Here is a 17,500-nt window from a genome sequence, read left to right as displayed (position 1 = left end):
TTTAAGGTCGTAAAGTTTGAGCTGCTTAAAGAGACAGTTCGACACTTTATAAGCGATTAGTGATTAATAGTGATTAGCTTAGCATGAAAGAATTAAAAACAAAGGGGCAGACAGCTAATTAGCAGTTAGCTACTTTAGCGAGGGGTTTCCCGCCCGGCAACTGGCCGACCAATCAGAGCAGAGCGACAAACAGCAGTCAGTCAGTCAAAACTGTGAAAGTTGAAGCACACTTCGAACGAGCAACCGCAATTTCCAAACCGTAGGTCGCATCGATGAACGGAGATGATTTTAAGCATCCTCAGATCGTCCTGAACGTCGACATATTGAATTTGTGTGGTTAAAGTTAGAAACATGTTCTCTGGAGTGAGTTAAAGAGCTGGCTCATCTGTTTCTGCTCTCATTTAATATGGGAATAAATGGGGCGGTTGGTGGGCGATCCTGACGCTTCTGTGCTATTTGAGCTAAAACTATAAATCTGACCGCTCCAACAGTAACGTGTGAGCGAGCAGCACAAATTGTCCGACGACCCGATGTTAAAATTATGTCTGTCGAGGGAAATCTGTGGCCGTGAGAGCAGTTTGAAATTATTCTTCAGACAGATTTTCCTCGGTCACGTGACTCTAGCTTTTGTTCGTGCGACTAAAACTGTGGGAAGAGTAGGTCTGAGCTGTTAGCTCACTGCTAACGTCGGGTTTGTAGCTGTTAACGATTCTCTTATCGATTCCAGAAAGCACGAATTACGTCACGTAACTTCCACAAGAAGTTACGCACGCTCGATTCCAGCAGGCACGACTAATTACGCCACGTAACTTACACAAGTTTCTCACGTGCAGTGCAATCAGTAGTAACAATGTCACCCACTCGTTCAAACGCTCCAAAGTTTGGCTCCATTTCACCAAAACAGACGTCAACAGGGCGACTTGCAATCATTGCAAAGTGGAGGTAACAGCGTCAGGAGGGAACACGACGAACATGCAGAAACATTTGTGCACACAACATGTAACATTTTGAAATGAATGTCGTGTTTTTGACACGCTTCGGACTGGAGATGAATCTCAACCTAGCAGCAGCAGCAGCCAGGCTATGACCAGCTCTGTGGTTACTACGGAAGGTAGTTACACATCGTTACTATTATCCAGGCTGTGGGCTCTTTTGACCTCGCTGTTGGTTTTGTAAGGTCGTGATACTTCTAACTCAACAAAGCTGATGCTGATCAAACTGTTCGTTCTCCTTTTTTTACCAAATGAGAATCGATAAAGAATCGAATCGTTAAGCAGAATCGATAAAGAATCGAATCGTTAAGCAGAATCGATAAAGGAATCGGAATCATAAAAATCAGATCAGTTCCCATCCCGACTAACGTCGGGTTCGGAGCTGTTAGCTCACTGCGAACAACAACTCACTGCTGACGGCGTTTGTTTTCAGCCAAAAGGTGAAAACAAACTTCAGTTTGACCCGACAACAAGGAGTACCAAATAAAGATATTAAGAACTATCAGGATCACTAATGACTAAAATATCATGGAGATAATATCTCTGAACCACACACACACACACACACACTCCTCTGCCTTCATCTTCAGTTGATTTACACTCTGAAATCACGGCAGCGCCCGTTAAATCCTCCCAGAGAAGAAGCCGGCGTCACTTCCAGCTGAATGGAGGATTAGAGGCTGACAGGCCTGGGAACGAGCTCCGCGGGCCGTAAATCCGCCACCGGTCAGCCGACACGGTTCTCACGCTGGGACGCCGCTTTGAAGTGAGCAGCGGGAAAAAAGGGTGACATGAGCCGGGTCAGCGCTTTACGTAGAGACACACAGAGACAGGCAGACAATGCAGAGGACGGACACCGTGTGAGGACAAAGACGAGGTCAAAGGCCAAACAACAACAGTAAACCACAAAAACACAAAGAACACTTCATGCTCGACGCGTCTTTACACTGATTAACACACTGTAATCAATATTTTTATTTGTGTGAAATAAAAATATATCATCACACAAAAGGTGAAAACTAACTAACAGATTTATCACCTGACATCACATGGGGACATTTTACACATGTGTTTTATGTTTTATTTAAAAAAAATTAAGATTAACCGTAATTCTGTGCTTACTGTGAAAACACACGACAGTACTGTGTTTTTCTATCGTTGTAAATTTACAATTTAACATTGAAATACTGTATTTTACAGTAATACTGTAGAAACACAGTACATTACTGTAAACTAATTACTGTGAATTTACTGTAATTATTAGACAGTAATTTACTGTAAAAATACAATATTAATAAATTTTTTGTCGTTTCCATCAAACTTCTCTAATGTGAAACTCAAAAAATGTAATTTAAACGACAGAAGAAGAAGAAGAAGTCGAGCAGGAGCTGATTGAATTGTTTATGTGGGAGGTTTGTCATGTAAACATTCATCCAGCATCATAATAAACTTTATTTCTGTATCATTATTATTATTCTGTTCATCTGCAGCGTCTCTGCTTCACGGCGACATTAAGGACACCATGTTGTTGGGACTTAAAATCTCGATCCAGTATCCGTCAGGATCCTGAACGAAGGCCAGGTCCTTCATCTTACCTGCGAGAGACAAACACGGAGGTTAGATCGTCACAATGAACCCACGACCTGCTGACGGACGCTTGAACCTGAGCGCCACCTCCTGGTCCAAACTCAAACAACACGTGGAGACAAGTTGGGAATGTTTGATGCTTTTTGTAATAAGGTTCAGACAAAACAAACGTGACCACGTCTCTTCAGACTCGACATGTTTTGATTTGAAGTATAACGTAGATAATATTTTATATTTCTTCTTCTTATCAACAAACAGTTAATCAGTGACACGTGAAGCTTCCTTTTAATTTCAATATGGATTCAAACACCGCTGAAAATCCCCAACAAACAACAATTCCTCCATTTTTAGGAAATGACTGAACATTTTAAAAAATATTTATATAAATTACATAATTATGAGCTGATTCTTTAAACTGTAAACTTGTGTTTAAATACAGACACAAACAGACAAAGTGACATGGAACTGTTTTCCGCCTCACCTGAGTCTGGTTTCTTGACAAACGTCACTTTTTGCTCTTCGAATAATTTGCAGGCGGCGTAAACATCAGGAACGGCGATGCCAATGTGACCTGCGGCGAGACGACCGGTTACAACACAAACACAAACAAACACACACACACAAACAAACAAACACAAACAAACACACACAAACAAACACACACAAACACACACAAACAAACAAACACACACAAACACAAACAAACACACACACAAACAAACAAACACAAACAAACACACACACACAAACACATACAAACAAACAAACAAACAAACACAAACACACAAACACACACACACAAACAAACACAAACACACACAAACAAACACAAACAAACACAAACACACACAAACAAACACAAATAAACACACACAAACACACACACACACAAACAAACAAACACAAACACACACAAACACACACAAACAAACAAACAAACACAAACAAACACAAACACACACAAACAAACAAACACAAACACACAAACACACACAAACAAACAAACAAACACAAACAAACACACGAACAAACACACACACACAAACAAACACACACAAAAACACACACAAACAAACAAACACAAACAAACACACAAACAAACACACACACACACACACAAACAAACACAAACAAACACACACAAACACACACACACACACAAACAAACACACACAAACACACACAAACAAACACACACACACAAACAAACAAACACAAACAAACACACACACAAACAAACAAACACACACAAACACACACACAAACAAACACAAACAAACAAACAAACACAAACAAACACACACAAACAAACAAACACAAACAAACACACACAAACAAACACACACAAAAACAAAAATTGCCTGTTCAAAATTGTGAGAGATGCCAACAAGATAATTGGCAGCAGCAGCTCTGTCTCTCAGAGATCTTTGACAGACGAGTCCTTCAGAAGGCTCGGTCCATCCTGTCTCGCCCTGATCACCCATTGTTGCAGGAATTTATTTCTCTGCCGTCTGGACGGAGATACATGCTACCTAGGGCACGAACAAACAGGTAGAAATTCTCCTTTGTTCCTCGTGCAATCAATGCAATTAATTTGCACAATTCTTAAATTGCACTGTTTTTGTGGTATTTGTCTGTTTATTTTTTTATCTTTTATAGACTTTTTGCCTTCTGTTACTCATATTCTAACTTCGTTTAGGATTGTTTAAATCAAGTTTTGGTTGCTTTACTTTGCTTCATTGTTTTATGTCACTGTTTGTCTATTTATTTCTTGTTATGTATGTTGCATTGCCACTGCAAATCAAATTTCCCCTGGAGGGACAATAAAACTCTGAACTGAACTGAACAAACACAAACAAACACACACAAACACACACACAAACACAAACACACACTCTGTTGGACAGAGAGAACCGTCTGATTCTCACCGAATCCTCGCGGCTCGTTGTTCCCGTTGTGGTACGACAGACGTTCATCGGACTCTGAGCCCCAGTTACTGCCAAACACACAAACACTCATCAAACATCATCAGAACGTTAACGAGGTCCTCGCTGTGCGTTTCTTGGACGTACTGCGTGAGCTCGATGGTGGCTCGGCGAGAGAAGGTCCACGCCGTCCTCTCTTTGATGTCGCCCGGGATTTCCGACTTTTCCTCGTAACCCAGGAAGTAGAGGGTGAAGCGCATCGAGGGGAAGTCGATTTTCTGGAGCAAGCTGGGAAAAACACAGCGGAGGTCGAAGGTTAACGCTCGGACACCGACAAACGTTCGACGTTCAGGTTCAGGTTCAGACTCACGTCATGCCCAGGATCCGAGTGTAGAAGTCCAGAGACCTCGCCGGATCTTTGACCCTCAGCATCGTCTGCTGCATCATGTAGTCCTGAACCAATCAGCACACAGCATTTCAGCCTCTTTTAGCTCACAGTTTTGGTTTTGCAGCACATGCAGAACAACATTCAGCAGCTGAAGATTCAGATATTTCCCTCAGGAGTTGGTGGAGACTAAACATGGAGCTAAAAGACACAAACATTAGTCATGTTTCTGTTTTCAAGTCATTCATCACGAGGACACGAGACGACGTCATGTGTTCTGTCTTTTAGCTCCGTCTTTGGTCTCCACCAACTCTTGATGGAAATATCTGACTGTCAGCTGAAAGTTTAAGAACCTACCACAAGACGAGACAAGAAGATTGATCACTGTGACATGATGAGAACTTTTACAAGGAGAATCATCTATGAATTCAAGCACTTTCAATGATCCATGTCCATTTATGTGTGTTCAAGGCAGCCTTGCATGATCTCATTATAAACTTGAATCTGGATCAGCTTCAGGCCTCGGTGTGAACTGGTTTCACTTGAAAAGGTCAGACTTTGTTCTGAGGATTACTCAGAGAGAAACCAGTTCTCTGTTTCTGTTTCTGGAAAGACGAGTTGTTTTCCAAATGTCACACGAGCTGCTGAGGTGGAAGCAAGAAAAATCAGCCTGGAAATCCTTGAAACAGCCTTCAAAGACTTAAGACTTAAGAGATATTAAGCGTATCATACAAACATCATGTGTGAAAGTTCAACCTCTCGGCCCAACAGGTTAGACTGCATTACATCATCATCAGGCTGATCTCAGGTCAGTGAAACATTAAACATGAAGTCAGGATCAAAACTCACCATCGTGATGGCGTCTCCTTCTTTACAGGCAGCAGACACCTCCTCGTCCGTCAGTCCTCCTCGGCTCTCCATGACTCGGATCAGACTGTCTGGAGGAACCTCCAGGCTCCTGCACGCCTCCTCTGTGCTGAGTTCAAGTGCTGCTTGGAACAGTGAGCTCCTCCTGTGTAATGCTGTCTTTATGTACAGTGTCCAGAAACATTCTGGTCTTCTTTTCAAGGACTTTCAAGGCCTGATTACCTCAAATTCAAGGACTCAACATGTCGTAGTTTGAGACATGGTTATTGGAATGCAGCCAACACTCGAACTTCAGTTTCTATAGACTGTAGTCTCCGTGACGTCCCCGCAGACTGTCTAAAACCTGGACGTAGTCTCTGTGACGTCCCCGCAGACTGTCTAAAACCTGGACGTAGTCTCTGTGACGTCCCCGCAGACTGTCTAAAACCTGGACGTAGTCTCTGTGACGTCCCCGCAGACTGTCTAAAACCTGGACGTAGTCTCTGTGACGTCCCCGCAGACTGTCTAAAACCTGGACGTAGTCTCTGTGACGTCCCCGCAGACTGTCTAAAACCTGGACGTAGTCTCTGTGACGTCCCCGCAGACTGTCTAAAACCTGGACGTAGTCTCTGTGACGTCCCCGCAGACTGTCTAAAACCTGGACGTAGTCTCTGTGACGTCCCCGCAGACTGTCTAAAACCTGGACGTAGTCTCTGTGACGTCCCCGCAGACTGTCTAAAACCTGGACGTAGTCTCTGTGACGTCCCCGCAGACTGTCTAAAACCTGGACGTAGTCTCTGTGACGTCCCCGCAGACTGTCTAAAACCTGGACGTAGTCTCTGTGACGTCCCCGCAGACTGTCTAAAACCTGGACGTAGTCTCTGTGACGTCCCCGCAGACTGTCTAAAACCTGGACGTAGTCTCTGTGACGTCCCCGCAGACTGTCTAAAACCTGGACGTAGTCTCTGTGACGTCCCTGAGAGGTCCCAGTTTAGACATTTCTGACAGCACCTGAAGGCATCAGGCAGGCGCTGCCTTCAGGTGTTGACTGAAGTGCTGTGACAGAAACGCCCAGAGGACTCAAAGAGAAAAATGTGGGTGTGGAATTCCAGTGAAGATCGAGACTTCAACAGCTTCAACGGAGCGAGGACAAGCCGAGCGAAACAGTAGAGTTAATCTACTGTTTGTTTACCAAGGTTAAAAGTTACGGCAGCATGAATAATCATAATTATGGCTGATTAAGTGAAATAAAATAAACTGCAGAAAATGATTTCACCACAGTGTTTGTCTGCTGGTTTTAAACCCAGAGGGCGAGACGATGCACCACCCAGAGAGAAGAATGTTTGAAGCTGCAGGTCTGAACATGACCGACACACTGAGGATTCACACGAACACCCTGATCCTGGGTCAGATCGAAGACCCACGAACAGAAACCAGAACTGAAGCTGAGATGAGCCTAAATGGTTGGACGAGTCTAAAAACAGCGAGAAGCAACACAGACGTGCAGAGCTGGGTTCATAACCAACAACCACCAGTCCTGTATTAAAGGAACAATACAGAGCTTCGCTTGTAACACTGACACCTAGTGGTTAAAATGAGTATGGCAGTCCAAAGACTCTAAAACCTGGACGTCGTCTCCGTGACGTCCCCGCAGACTGTCTAAAACCTGGACGTAGTCTCCGTGACAAATATAAGAAATGAAGAAAATCGACGACACTTCAGCACAAATTTTATTCTTCACCAAAGAAAATTGTTGAGGGTTTGAAAAAAACATTCTGAACTTTAAAAAAAAAAACAACAGGCGAGTTCTCGTCGTCATCGCCGAGTGGCCCTGCGGTTCTCCAGCAGCAGAACCACCAGGCGGCTCTTCAGGGACGGCAGCTTGCTGCTGTAGTTCTGCTGAAGGACCGACGTCAGTTTACAGCGGAGGCTCTGGAGGTCCGGCAGGGACGAACAGTCCGGTACGTTGAGCAGAGTGTGGAAGAAGTCCTGCCACAAGTCGCTGTGAGGATTCCTGCGGAACAAACATCAGGTTCATCAGGTGAACGTGTCTCTGAAAGACAGACGCCGAGCTGGGCTGACTGCTGTTGGCGACCTGGTTGATTCTCGACTCACCTTCGAAACATGCCGTTCGTCTTCCAGACGCCGCCTTCGTTGGTGACTTGCATGTACGTCCCGAACAGCATGCAGTAGACGGTCCCAGCGAGTCCAAAGTAATCCGTCTAAAACACAAAATACACGTGTTGCGGTGAGTCGCTTGTGCCTGGATGTCAATGCCTGCAAATCACATGATGTGACGTCTCACCTGATAGTTCCAGGGTTTCCCGCTCAGCATCTCGGTGCACTGGAAGCCCGACGTCAAACACTTGCCGGTGAACGCCGTGCCTTCTGGGAAAAGCTCCATGTCGACACTCTGTCCGAGGTCGATGAGGACGAGGCCGTGGTCCATGTTCTCCGGCTCGAAACACTTGTTCTCCAAGAACCTGAAAAACACGACGACAGCAGAGGTGACGCAAACTCCCTCAAACAGCCCGAGCAGAACGGTGACAAACGATTGGTCGGTACCTCTCTCCGAGCAGGAAGTTGTCGGGTTTGATGTCGGCGTGGACGACGTGGATGTCGTGCAGCCGCTCCACCATGTTCAGGATGCAGACGGTGAAGTACATGACGAGCGGCTGGGGCATCACCTTGTCGCTCAGCGTCTTGTAGATGTTCACGGCGTTCTGAAAGAGTCGCAGAGACTAGTGTGAATTCACGTTCACGTCGCGTCACATCACGTAACGCCGCGTGTACGTACCAGCAGAGTGCCATAGTTGTGAAGCTCAGTGAGCAGCACGCTGCCGTCGCGGAAGAGGTGAGCCGAGCGGACGTTGCTGTAAAGGTGACGCACGTCGGGATGCAGCCGAGCGTCCAGCTGAATGTTGATGTAAAACTCCCAGGGATTGGCCGGCTTCTGGACCTGCAGTGACGTAACAAAGAGACAAAGATCAGAACCTGCACTGTGAATTAGAAGTCTGGTTTTTTTAAGACATCGTCTCACCTTCAACACCATCCGCTCTGAGGTCATGGGGTCAGTCGCCTGGTAGGCCGTCGCGAAGGCGCCTTCTCCCAGGACACAGTCGACTCGCAGCGACGCGTTTCCTGTCGGGGCGAGATTCATCATTGAGCTTCAGAGACAATAACAAACAAATAAAGAAGTCTCGGCTCGTCTTCGTACCCATGCTCAAGGTCATCTTTGGACTGATGTTCGGCAGGTTGCACGGCCAGGTGATGCAGCGGGGGTGAGACGTGAGAGGCGGGGTGAGGCTGGACAGCAGATCAGAGATCAGTCCGTCGTCCCAGGGATCCGACATCAGCTGGACCGCGGTGGTGGTCTGGGCCGGTGTCGCGCTCATGGACACGTCGTTGCCTGGCGCTCTGTCTGGACTCATCATCACCGGGCTCATGGGCACGTCGCACAGCCTCAGTGGTTCTGGACTCATCGGGACGTCGCGGCTCTTCAGCTGACGGGGGCTCAGGAAGGCGTCCAGGTCCGGTTTGAATGTGACCTCGGGGCTTCTTATGGCGAGCCAGTCCGGGTTCAGAGCGCACTCGGGGCTCATGGGAACGTCGCAGACTTGTTTCTGGACTCGCTCTGGGCTGGTGGGTTTGTCCAAATCCTCCATGATGGTGAATGGCTCACTCCAGGGTCGGACCGGGCTCTGAGGCGGGATCAGAGCGGGCGCCGGTTTGGACGGCTGCTCGGGGCTCGTGTACACCTCCCAGTCGGGCCCGGCGGTCCTGAGAGCGGATGAGCCGTCGGTGGGGCAGATGGTCTGATCTCTGAAGGAGAGCATGGTAGGAGGCGGAGGCTGCACCATGGTGATGGAGGAGGAGGTCAGGCTGAGTGGCGCCGTGGCGAGCCCTTCGCCGACGATGGTCCCGTGTCTCTCAGTTGATGGAACGAGCTGACTGACGCTGACCTCGTTCAACGGGCTCTGCTCCAGGATCGGACTCAGTTTCTTGGGCTGACGTCTCATGAAAGCTTCGTCACCGGCATCGCCGCCGTCACAGTGATTCTCTGGAGACAAAAAAAAAGATTTAATTAAAGTGAAGTTGGAAGAGCGGGGGAGCATCCTGGTCCAGGTTCTGGTTCTGTACCTTGGTTTGGGAAGAAGTTGCTGTTGGACGGAGTCTTGTGCGTGGACGGCGTGGAGACAAACTGAGCCAACATGGCGAAGTCTGTGGTGCTGTTCGGACACGCGGCCAGAGAGTTCAGCGAGTTGTAGCGAGCGCCCCACATGGTGCTCTCATCCGGCATCAGGGTCGGAGGAGTGTCCTGGTCGGGAAAAAACACGACGACAGGTTTAAAACGGAGAACTGAGATGTTTGTCTGCAGGATTTGAGTTCACATCGTCTGTTAGAGACAGACTCTAAAAACGAGGACTCGAACAAACTTCACTTTCGTTTCACCGTAACCTGCAGCCTGAACGTTAGGTAAGCGTTAACGATAAAACAGCAGGAGGAAGTTCCAGATTAAAAACCTCTGAATGATCTCGTTCATCGCCATGACGGCGACTTCAATCTATATTTTTAGTTTTCGTTCTTGTCGTTGGACGACCTTTTAAAACCTTCATCATTAGGGATGGACGATGTGGACTAAAAAATGTATCCCGATTAATTTCTGGTATTTATCACGGTAACGATAAATAAACACCAATTCAGCCTGATCTATAAAGACTATAAATCTATCACCAGAACAATAATAAAGGTGAGGGGGAGCTGAGGTGTGTTGCTGTGGGCGTGTCTATACCTGCTGAATGTAACCGCTGTGAAACAATCAGGAAATAACTTTTTATTTCTGTGATTAATAACTTTAAATAGCTTTATCAAGGCCGGTGCTCGCTCTTTGTTATTGTTCTCTCTCTCACTCTCTAATTATCGGACACAAATCAAATTAAACTTCTTCCTCTCATTATATTTTGCAGCGTAAATTGCGAGTCAGACTCAGATTTAGAAGCTGGTTCATGAAATAAAGAAAGTGAGACACAGGTAGATGATCAGAGTTTAGTCCGTGAATCCACCTGGACAGTCTCAGAGACATTTCAGGCTGTCTGTGGAGGTTTGACTGAATGTCTGATCGGCTTGTGGAGCGTGAGGAAAGAGCTCCTCTCTGTCAGGAAAGAGCTCCCCCTCTCCGTCAGGAAAGAGCTCTTCCTCTCTGTCAGGAAAGAGCTCCTCTCTGTGAGGAAAGAGCTCCTCCTCTTTGTCAGGAAAGAGCTCCTCTCTGTGAGGAAAGAGCTCCTCCTCTTTGTCAGGAAAGAGCTCCTCTCTGTGAGGAAAGAGCTCCTCCTCTTTGTCAGGAAAGAGCTCCTCTCTGTGAGGAAAGAGCTCCTCCTCTTTGTCAGGAAAGAGCTCCTCTCTGTGAGGAAAGAGCTCCTCCTCTTTGTCAGGAAAGAGCTCCTCTCTGTGAGGAAAGAGCTCCTCGCCGTGAGGAAAGAGCTCCTCTCTGTGAGGAAAGAGCTCCTCCTCCTCTCTGTGAGGAAAGAGCTCCTCCTCTCTGTGAGGAAAGAGCTCCTCCTCCTCTCTGTGAGGAAAGAGCTCCTCCTCCTCTCTGTGAGGAAAGAGCTCCTCCTCCTCTCTGTGAGGAAAGAGCTCCTCGCTGCCCGGCGTATCTGCTCCGCCTTCCGCCATGTTTGTCAATGTGCGTGTTGGGCTGCGAGTGTGTCGCACACATACATACGTCATCAATGGGAATTTATCGTAAACGACGATATATCGCACATCCCTATTCGTCATACTCACGTTCGGTTTGTTGGATGTCGGGATCTCAGCCAGAGCTCTGATTGGTCTAGACTTCTCCGCCGCCGACGGAGCGGCGGCGCTGAACATCGACAAAAAGATTTTTAAAAAAAGGAGAAAAGAGCGACATTAACGTCATCGCGTGCAGGTCACGACTTCAAACAGGCGAGCTGGTTTTGGGTTTACCTTCCGTTTTCTTTGTCCATGTCGTCCTGGAAGACCGTGAACGGCGCCGAGGATGGCGGCTTAGTGAACGAGGAGATGCCTCCTTCAAAATAAAACAAAGAAACACTTTACAATAAAAGCATGATGTCTTCAACAGATCTTCTTTAACTTGCTCACAGCATGCAGTAGTTACCGTTTGTCGGGTAGCCGTGCTCGGCGTCCTTCTCAGCGTGGAGCACCGACGTGTTGTTGAACGGATCCTCGAGGAGAGTCGGCGCCTGGAACATGTCCATGATCAAATCTGGACGACACGAGACGGATTAAAGGTCAGACATTCGTCACGGGAAACTTAAGACACTTCCTTTTTTAACCCCGTGGTGGTGCCCGGACGGCGTGCTCACCCAGTGCCTCTCTCGTGTTGACGGTGGGTGACGGTAACACCCGGGACGGCGTGGCCTGAACAAAGCCCAGCGAGGTGTTAGGAGTGATGTGAGACAGGTTACCTGTGCCCCCCTGTGACACTGAGACAAAGACACATGTGAAGACGTGGACCAGGATCAGAGGGTTCAAACTCACGAGCGGCTGCTTCACTTACTGTTCAGTCGGTCCTCGGGCTCCGCGCGGCGATCCGTGACCCTGAAGGAAAAAACACGTTAGAACGACATGAAGCATCGATGAGGCGCTGCAGACGAGTCAGGAGACACTCACTCGTGTGTGGCGTCGTGCTCCGAGCGGACTGGCTGAACTCGACCGTCCTGGTGGAGGACGTCAGCGCTCACGGCGGAGGCGAAGGCCGGTCTGTGGAGCGACGCGTTCATCTGCTCGAAGCTCTCTGGCTGCAGAGGTGGCGGTGAATGAACGCTCCTGTCAGGCAGCACTGAGGGTTGAAGGGACTCCGTCGGCTCGGCGGTCTCGTGGACGAAGGTCGGTTCGGCGTGTAACCTCAGGCCGAGAGAGCGCCTGCTGCTCAGATGGTTGGAGGGCCGAGGACGCCCAAAGGAATGCTGGGTAGGATTAGTGCTCAGAGCAGAGGCTGCTTCAGTGTCTGCAGAGAGCTGCGGCAAAGACGACAAACGCTCACGTCAGTTTTTATTTTAAACATCTGAAGCGTCGCATTCACGTCGCCTGACACCACAACAAGGTTCCTGAACCTGCTGACACGTCAAATTCAAGGACTTTCCAGGCCCAAATTCCAAAATTAAGACGGTTGAACACTGAAAGTTTTAACAACTTCACGTTAAAAACACGTCAAGAAACAAAAATATAGAAATTCAAGCACTTTCAATGACCATTGATTATCTATTCTGAACTTTCAAGGCCTTGATTCACAAACTTTCAAAGACCCGCAGGAAACATGTTATTATACGTTAGATTCTCTGTGTTAAAGGTTTTTACAGGAAACTATCGACCAAATATGTAAAATATTGAGAGTCCGCCAGGTTTAAACCAAACGTTTAACTTTGTATTTCTCTGATTAACGACTTTATCGAGACCGGCGCTCGCTCACAAATTAAATTTCATATTTCGTAATTTTCAGTCGGACATGAAATAAACTCAGAACACACACACACACACACACACACACACACACACACACACACACACACACACACACACACACACACAGGTCTGTGTTCACCACAGATCATTTAGGACACCAGAGACGGATCATGTGTGAGCTGGTGGACGGCGGTGCTGTGTGTTTTCAGGGTTTGGTTCTCCTACTAGCTGTGAAATGTGAGGGTGAGGCGAAGGGTTTTCAAGTTCAGCACTAGATGACACTAAATCCTGCACACGGCACCTTTAGTTTGATTTGGAGGCTGATAAACTGTTTGTGTTTTATCGACGCCGTTCATTAATGAGTCACAGAAATATTTTAACTTCGGTCTGAGACACGTTGTTGTTGTTAGTCGTCTGATGTTCTGTGTGTCGTACGAGCGTCCTCATCGCTCCGTCACATAAACACATTATTCTGTGCATTGTGTGTGTGTGTCGTACCCTCTGTGATGACGCCTGGCTCGTGAACCCTCCCCGTGGCTCCAGGTCCTGGTTTGCTTTCTCCAGGATGTAGTTGATGCTCAGCATGTTCTGGTACTGCTCCCCCAGCATCTTCACCTCACACTGTTCCCTCGTCGTCTCGCCCAGTTCTTCGTGCTGGCTCTCTTGTTTCTCCCGGAGCTTCTGGAAGTATTTCTCCGCTCGGACTTCCTCGAAACAAAGTTCGGAGCCTTCGCAGACGAGCTTGTCCGTCATGTACTCGGATACAGTCTGAACGCCCGAGCTCTGAGCGGAGGGAATCGCCCCGGACGTCTCCGAGCGAGAGACGCTGAGGACGAGAAGAAGAAGAAGGAGAGGTCATTTCTCTGTTTCCTGTCTCAGAAGTAGAACCTCGTGGATGGACAGTGACTCACGTTATGATGGTTTTGACGGTGGCCGGTTTGGTCGGACAGTCAGCTGACGCCTGTAACAGACGACAAAGATCGTCAGTGATCTGAGAAGTTTCGGTTTTTGAGCGAGTTCAGAGGAACTCAAAGAGCCGCACCTTGACCGGAGCTGCAGGCTCTCTGTGGGTCGACATCTGGTTGGTTAAATGGGAGTTCTGTAACGGGTTTCGACCTCCGGCTTGATGAGAGAATAAAAATAAAAGACGTTAACGGAAAACAGAAACTTTAAATCTTTATTAACAAAGTGAATAAAGCCTCACCTGACGCGGCCGCCTGACCTCGGCTCCGTGACTGGAACTGTCTGCAGATCCGATGAAAGTCATTAAACTTCTGTCACAGGTGAAACCTGAGCAGCTCTCTGCTGTCTGTCCTCACCTGTACTCGTCGAGGACAGTGTCGGCCGGCTGGGCCTGGTTCTCCAGCGCCTTCTGGTACACGGCGTCGGCCTGTTCGTTCATCCCTCTCTCCTCAAACTGCTGAGCCCAGGCCACGTACAGGGCGGCGGTCCTGCTGCCGACACCTTTGCTGAAGATGTGAGCGTACATGGCGACGGGGTCGGAGTAAAAACTCGCCTGGCGGACAGAGAGAGGACGCGGTCACGCGAGGTTTGAATCACAGACTGCTGCTGCAGAGGACGGCGTCCGAGGCAGACTTACACATCGGATGCAGTGGTTGACGTATCGCAGGTCGTCTGCGTATCGCTCCACGTTCAGAAATCTCTCCACCAGCCTGTCGAACACCAGCGACATGCCGCCGCCTCCGCCTGCAGGTAACTTCTGCTCCAGGTAATCCACAAACCTGCAACAGGAAGAGAAGATGATCGATCATGATCGGAGCGTCGTCGTGGAACAAGCACACCTGAGGGATCAGGTGGATGAAGTGTGTGAAGCCCCGAGCGGCTTCTGGTGACGACGTTCATTTGTTTTCTCTGGAGTGAAGACACGCTGAATGTTTCCTGCCTTCACATTATTTATGTCGAAGTTTCTTTATGTGGAAAATGATCCTGTTATTTCAACATAATCACACAAATAACTCCTCTAACTGTGAATGTTCGACCACAGCCTGAAACACACTGAGCAAAGAACGGAGACCAAGTCTGAGAAAACGAGAATAAACTCAGAATTAATCCAACATTGAAAAATATAATAAAACTATTGTGACTTGTTCTTATAAAAATAAAACCAGCCTCAGCCTCTGAGTTCTGCAGCCAAACACCTGAGCTCTGTGCAGTCACAACATTTAACGACCTCAGCCGAACGTTTCATACGTCGACATCAACAGTTCAAAACAAAAGACATGCAACGCAATAACCAGACGACGACGACGGTCAGCAGCACACCTGCCGAGCCATTACCTGCTGGCTTCTATTTAACAGTTTCCTGCAGCCCGCGGTACAGAGCGCCACCTGCTGTGGCCTGCAGGTAATACACACAATGTAAACAAACGCACACATGAACCAGAGAATGGCTCCAACATGAACTTTTGTCTCTGTTGACAGAAACGTTTCAGTTCTGATCATCCACCTGACAGGTGAGCCCGGATCCAGACTCACCTGTAAACACATTCATGAGACAGAGCCGTGTGAACATTATAATATATATTAATATTTCTGTATTGTTATATACACACACACTACATTATATTACTACACTGATGTATATACTTTTGTACAGTATATTTTATTATGTATAGTTTGTTCTTTATATTTTTATTCTTATGTTGTTTATCGTCACTGTGTGTAATGCTGCTCCTGCTGCACAGTGATTTACCAGCGTGGGATAGATAAATAAATAAATAAATAAATAAATAAATAAATAAATAAATAAAGATAGACAGACAGATGGAAGTCAGTCAGTCTCACACAAACAAACAGTCAGCGACTCATTTTTTAAGAGTTCAGCTGTGCTGTTTGTTCGCAGAAAACAACAACAACAATAATAATAATAAATAATAATAATAGACTTTATTTCACCTTCCTGTCACCAAGGACACCGTACAATAAATAAAATAGACAGCAAAAAACAAACCATAAAGTATGAAATTACAGAAAACAACAGTAAACATTAAACAACATCACACAACACACACACACCACACACACAACACTCTCACACACACACACCACACACACACACTCACACACACACACACACCACCACACACACACACACACAACACACACACACACACACCACACAACACACACACACACCTCACATCACACTCACTTGTCCAGGGCTCCAGCGGGTCGTCTCCTGTGTACGAGCTCAGGCTGCTCTCGAAGGCGCTGAAAGAAACGAACAGACATCAAACTTTATTTAGTTTTATTTAACTGTTAATTAATATGTAAATGAGCTGAAAGAAACGAACAACATCAAACTTTATATTTTATTTAACTGTTAATAAATATGTAAATGAGCTGAAGTAACGCTAGCCGCGGAGCTAACCCGTTCCGCCTCACCGTAAATAATCCGTGACTCCATGTCTGATCAGTCTGATTACAGTAACTCCGTTATCGAGTCTCTCGGTGGACTGACTGTCCGTGTGTCGCTCTGCCGCCGTTAAATCGTGTAAACTTACTTTCCGCGAACGTTCATCGTTGTTGTTTCTCCGCTCGCTCCGCGCTGCTGCGCTGTTACAATCAAACTTCGCGCTCAGCCAATGGCAACACGGGAGACGCACTAAACGTCACTACGTGACGACATTACCGGAACAGCTATATATATATATACTGTTTACAAAATAAAAGCATCGATTATTTATGTCGATAGTATATATATATATATATAATATATATATATTAATATTAATATACACACACATATATATGTGTTTATATATGTTGGTATAATTCACTATATATATACTAATATTGTAAGTGATAAATTATATATTTAACACACATATATAGATGTGGTAATATATAGATTATATGTAGTATTATACACATAATATATGTGTATATAGATATATGTGTCTATATTATATATATAACACACAATATGTTTTTGTGTTAGTATAATATATATATATATATATCTTATATATCTACATCCACACATATTGTGTACACATCTATATATGTAGATATGTGGTGTAATATATACATACCGCATACCACACAACATATAACATATAGAGAATTAGAAAACAACACACACCACACACCCACACACCTATATAGTATATATATATACTGTATATATATGTGTGTGTGTGTGGTTTTTCATAAAGGAACATAGTTATTATTTATTATTTCCAAACACCGAATGTAAAAAAAATAACTACAAACTAATACACATGTGTATTAGTTTGTTCGTTATTTTTTAAATTTATTTAATTAACTTAGATAAAAACTCACAACAAATAAGCAGC

General features: G+C 46.2%; 3 protein-coding genes across 4 annotated transcripts in view; 1 reads left to right on the top strand and 2 right to left on the bottom strand.

Moving 5' to 3' along the window:
• Positions 1-724, top strand: part of hey2 (hes-related family bHLH transcription factor with YRPW motif 2) — a 6,627-nt gene extending 5,903 nt beyond the window's left edge. The window contains exon 5 of the mRNA XM_027278829.1: positions 1-724. This exon is cut by the window's left edge and continues 1,232 nt beyond it. The gene's annotated coding sequence lies outside the window, so the exon portion shown is untranslated.
• Positions 725-1,279: 555 nt separating this feature from the next.
• LOC104938880 (lactoylglutathione lyase) lies at positions 1,280-5,881 on the bottom strand. Its single transcript, XM_010755336.3, has 6 exons — positions 5,739-5,881; positions 4,875-4,957; positions 4,652-4,792; positions 4,508-4,575; positions 3,061-3,150; positions 1,280-2,587 (listed from the first exon to the last, which is right to left on the bottom strand). Exons 1-6 carry the CDS (start codon positions 5,808-5,810, stop codon positions 2,493-2,495), a joined length of 549 nt encoding a protein of 182 aa, XP_010753638.1. The 5' UTR covers positions 5,811-5,881; the 3' UTR covers positions 1,280-2,492.
• A 1,566-nt stretch (positions 5,882-7,447) lies between these two features.
• Positions 7,448-16,412, bottom strand: bub1 (BUB1 mitotic checkpoint serine/threonine kinase). 2 transcript variants are annotated; one of them, XM_027279723.1, is made up of 21 exons: positions 16,354-16,412; positions 14,782-14,923; positions 14,501-14,697; positions 14,386-14,426; positions 14,224-14,303; positions 14,093-14,142; positions 13,680-14,007; positions 12,390-12,736; positions 12,277-12,317; positions 12,083-12,202; positions 11,875-11,982; positions 11,703-11,784; positions 11,520-11,598; positions 9,876-10,053; positions 8,953-9,795; positions 8,776-8,876; positions 8,533-8,694; positions 8,301-8,458; positions 8,041-8,218; positions 7,851-7,957; positions 7,448-7,749 (listed from the first exon to the last, which is right to left on the bottom strand). In XM_027279723.1, the coding sequence occupies exons 2-21, from the start codon at positions 14,872-14,874 to the stop codon at positions 7,551-7,553; spliced, it is 3,492 nt and encodes a 1,163-aa protein (XP_027135524.1). In that variant the 5' UTR covers positions 14,875-14,923; positions 16,354-16,412; the 3' UTR covers positions 7,448-7,550. The 2 variants fall into 2 exon arrangements, with proteins under 2 accessions (XP_027135524.1, XP_027135525.1); XM_027279724.1 differs by lacking the exon at positions 12,083-12,202.
• Between the last annotated feature and the right edge of the window lie 1,088 nt (positions 16,413-17,500).

This window comes from Larimichthys crocea, chromosome VI (assembly GCF_000972845.2).
Source record: "Larimichthys crocea isolate SSNF chromosome VI, L_crocea_2.0, whole genome shotgun sequence".
In the NCBI taxonomy this organism is placed as follows: domain Eukaryota; kingdom Metazoa; phylum Chordata; class Actinopteri; family Sciaenidae; genus Larimichthys; species Larimichthys crocea.
The sequence above is the reverse complement of the archived record's forward strand: the minus strand, read 5'-3'. Positions and strand labels throughout refer to the sequence as shown.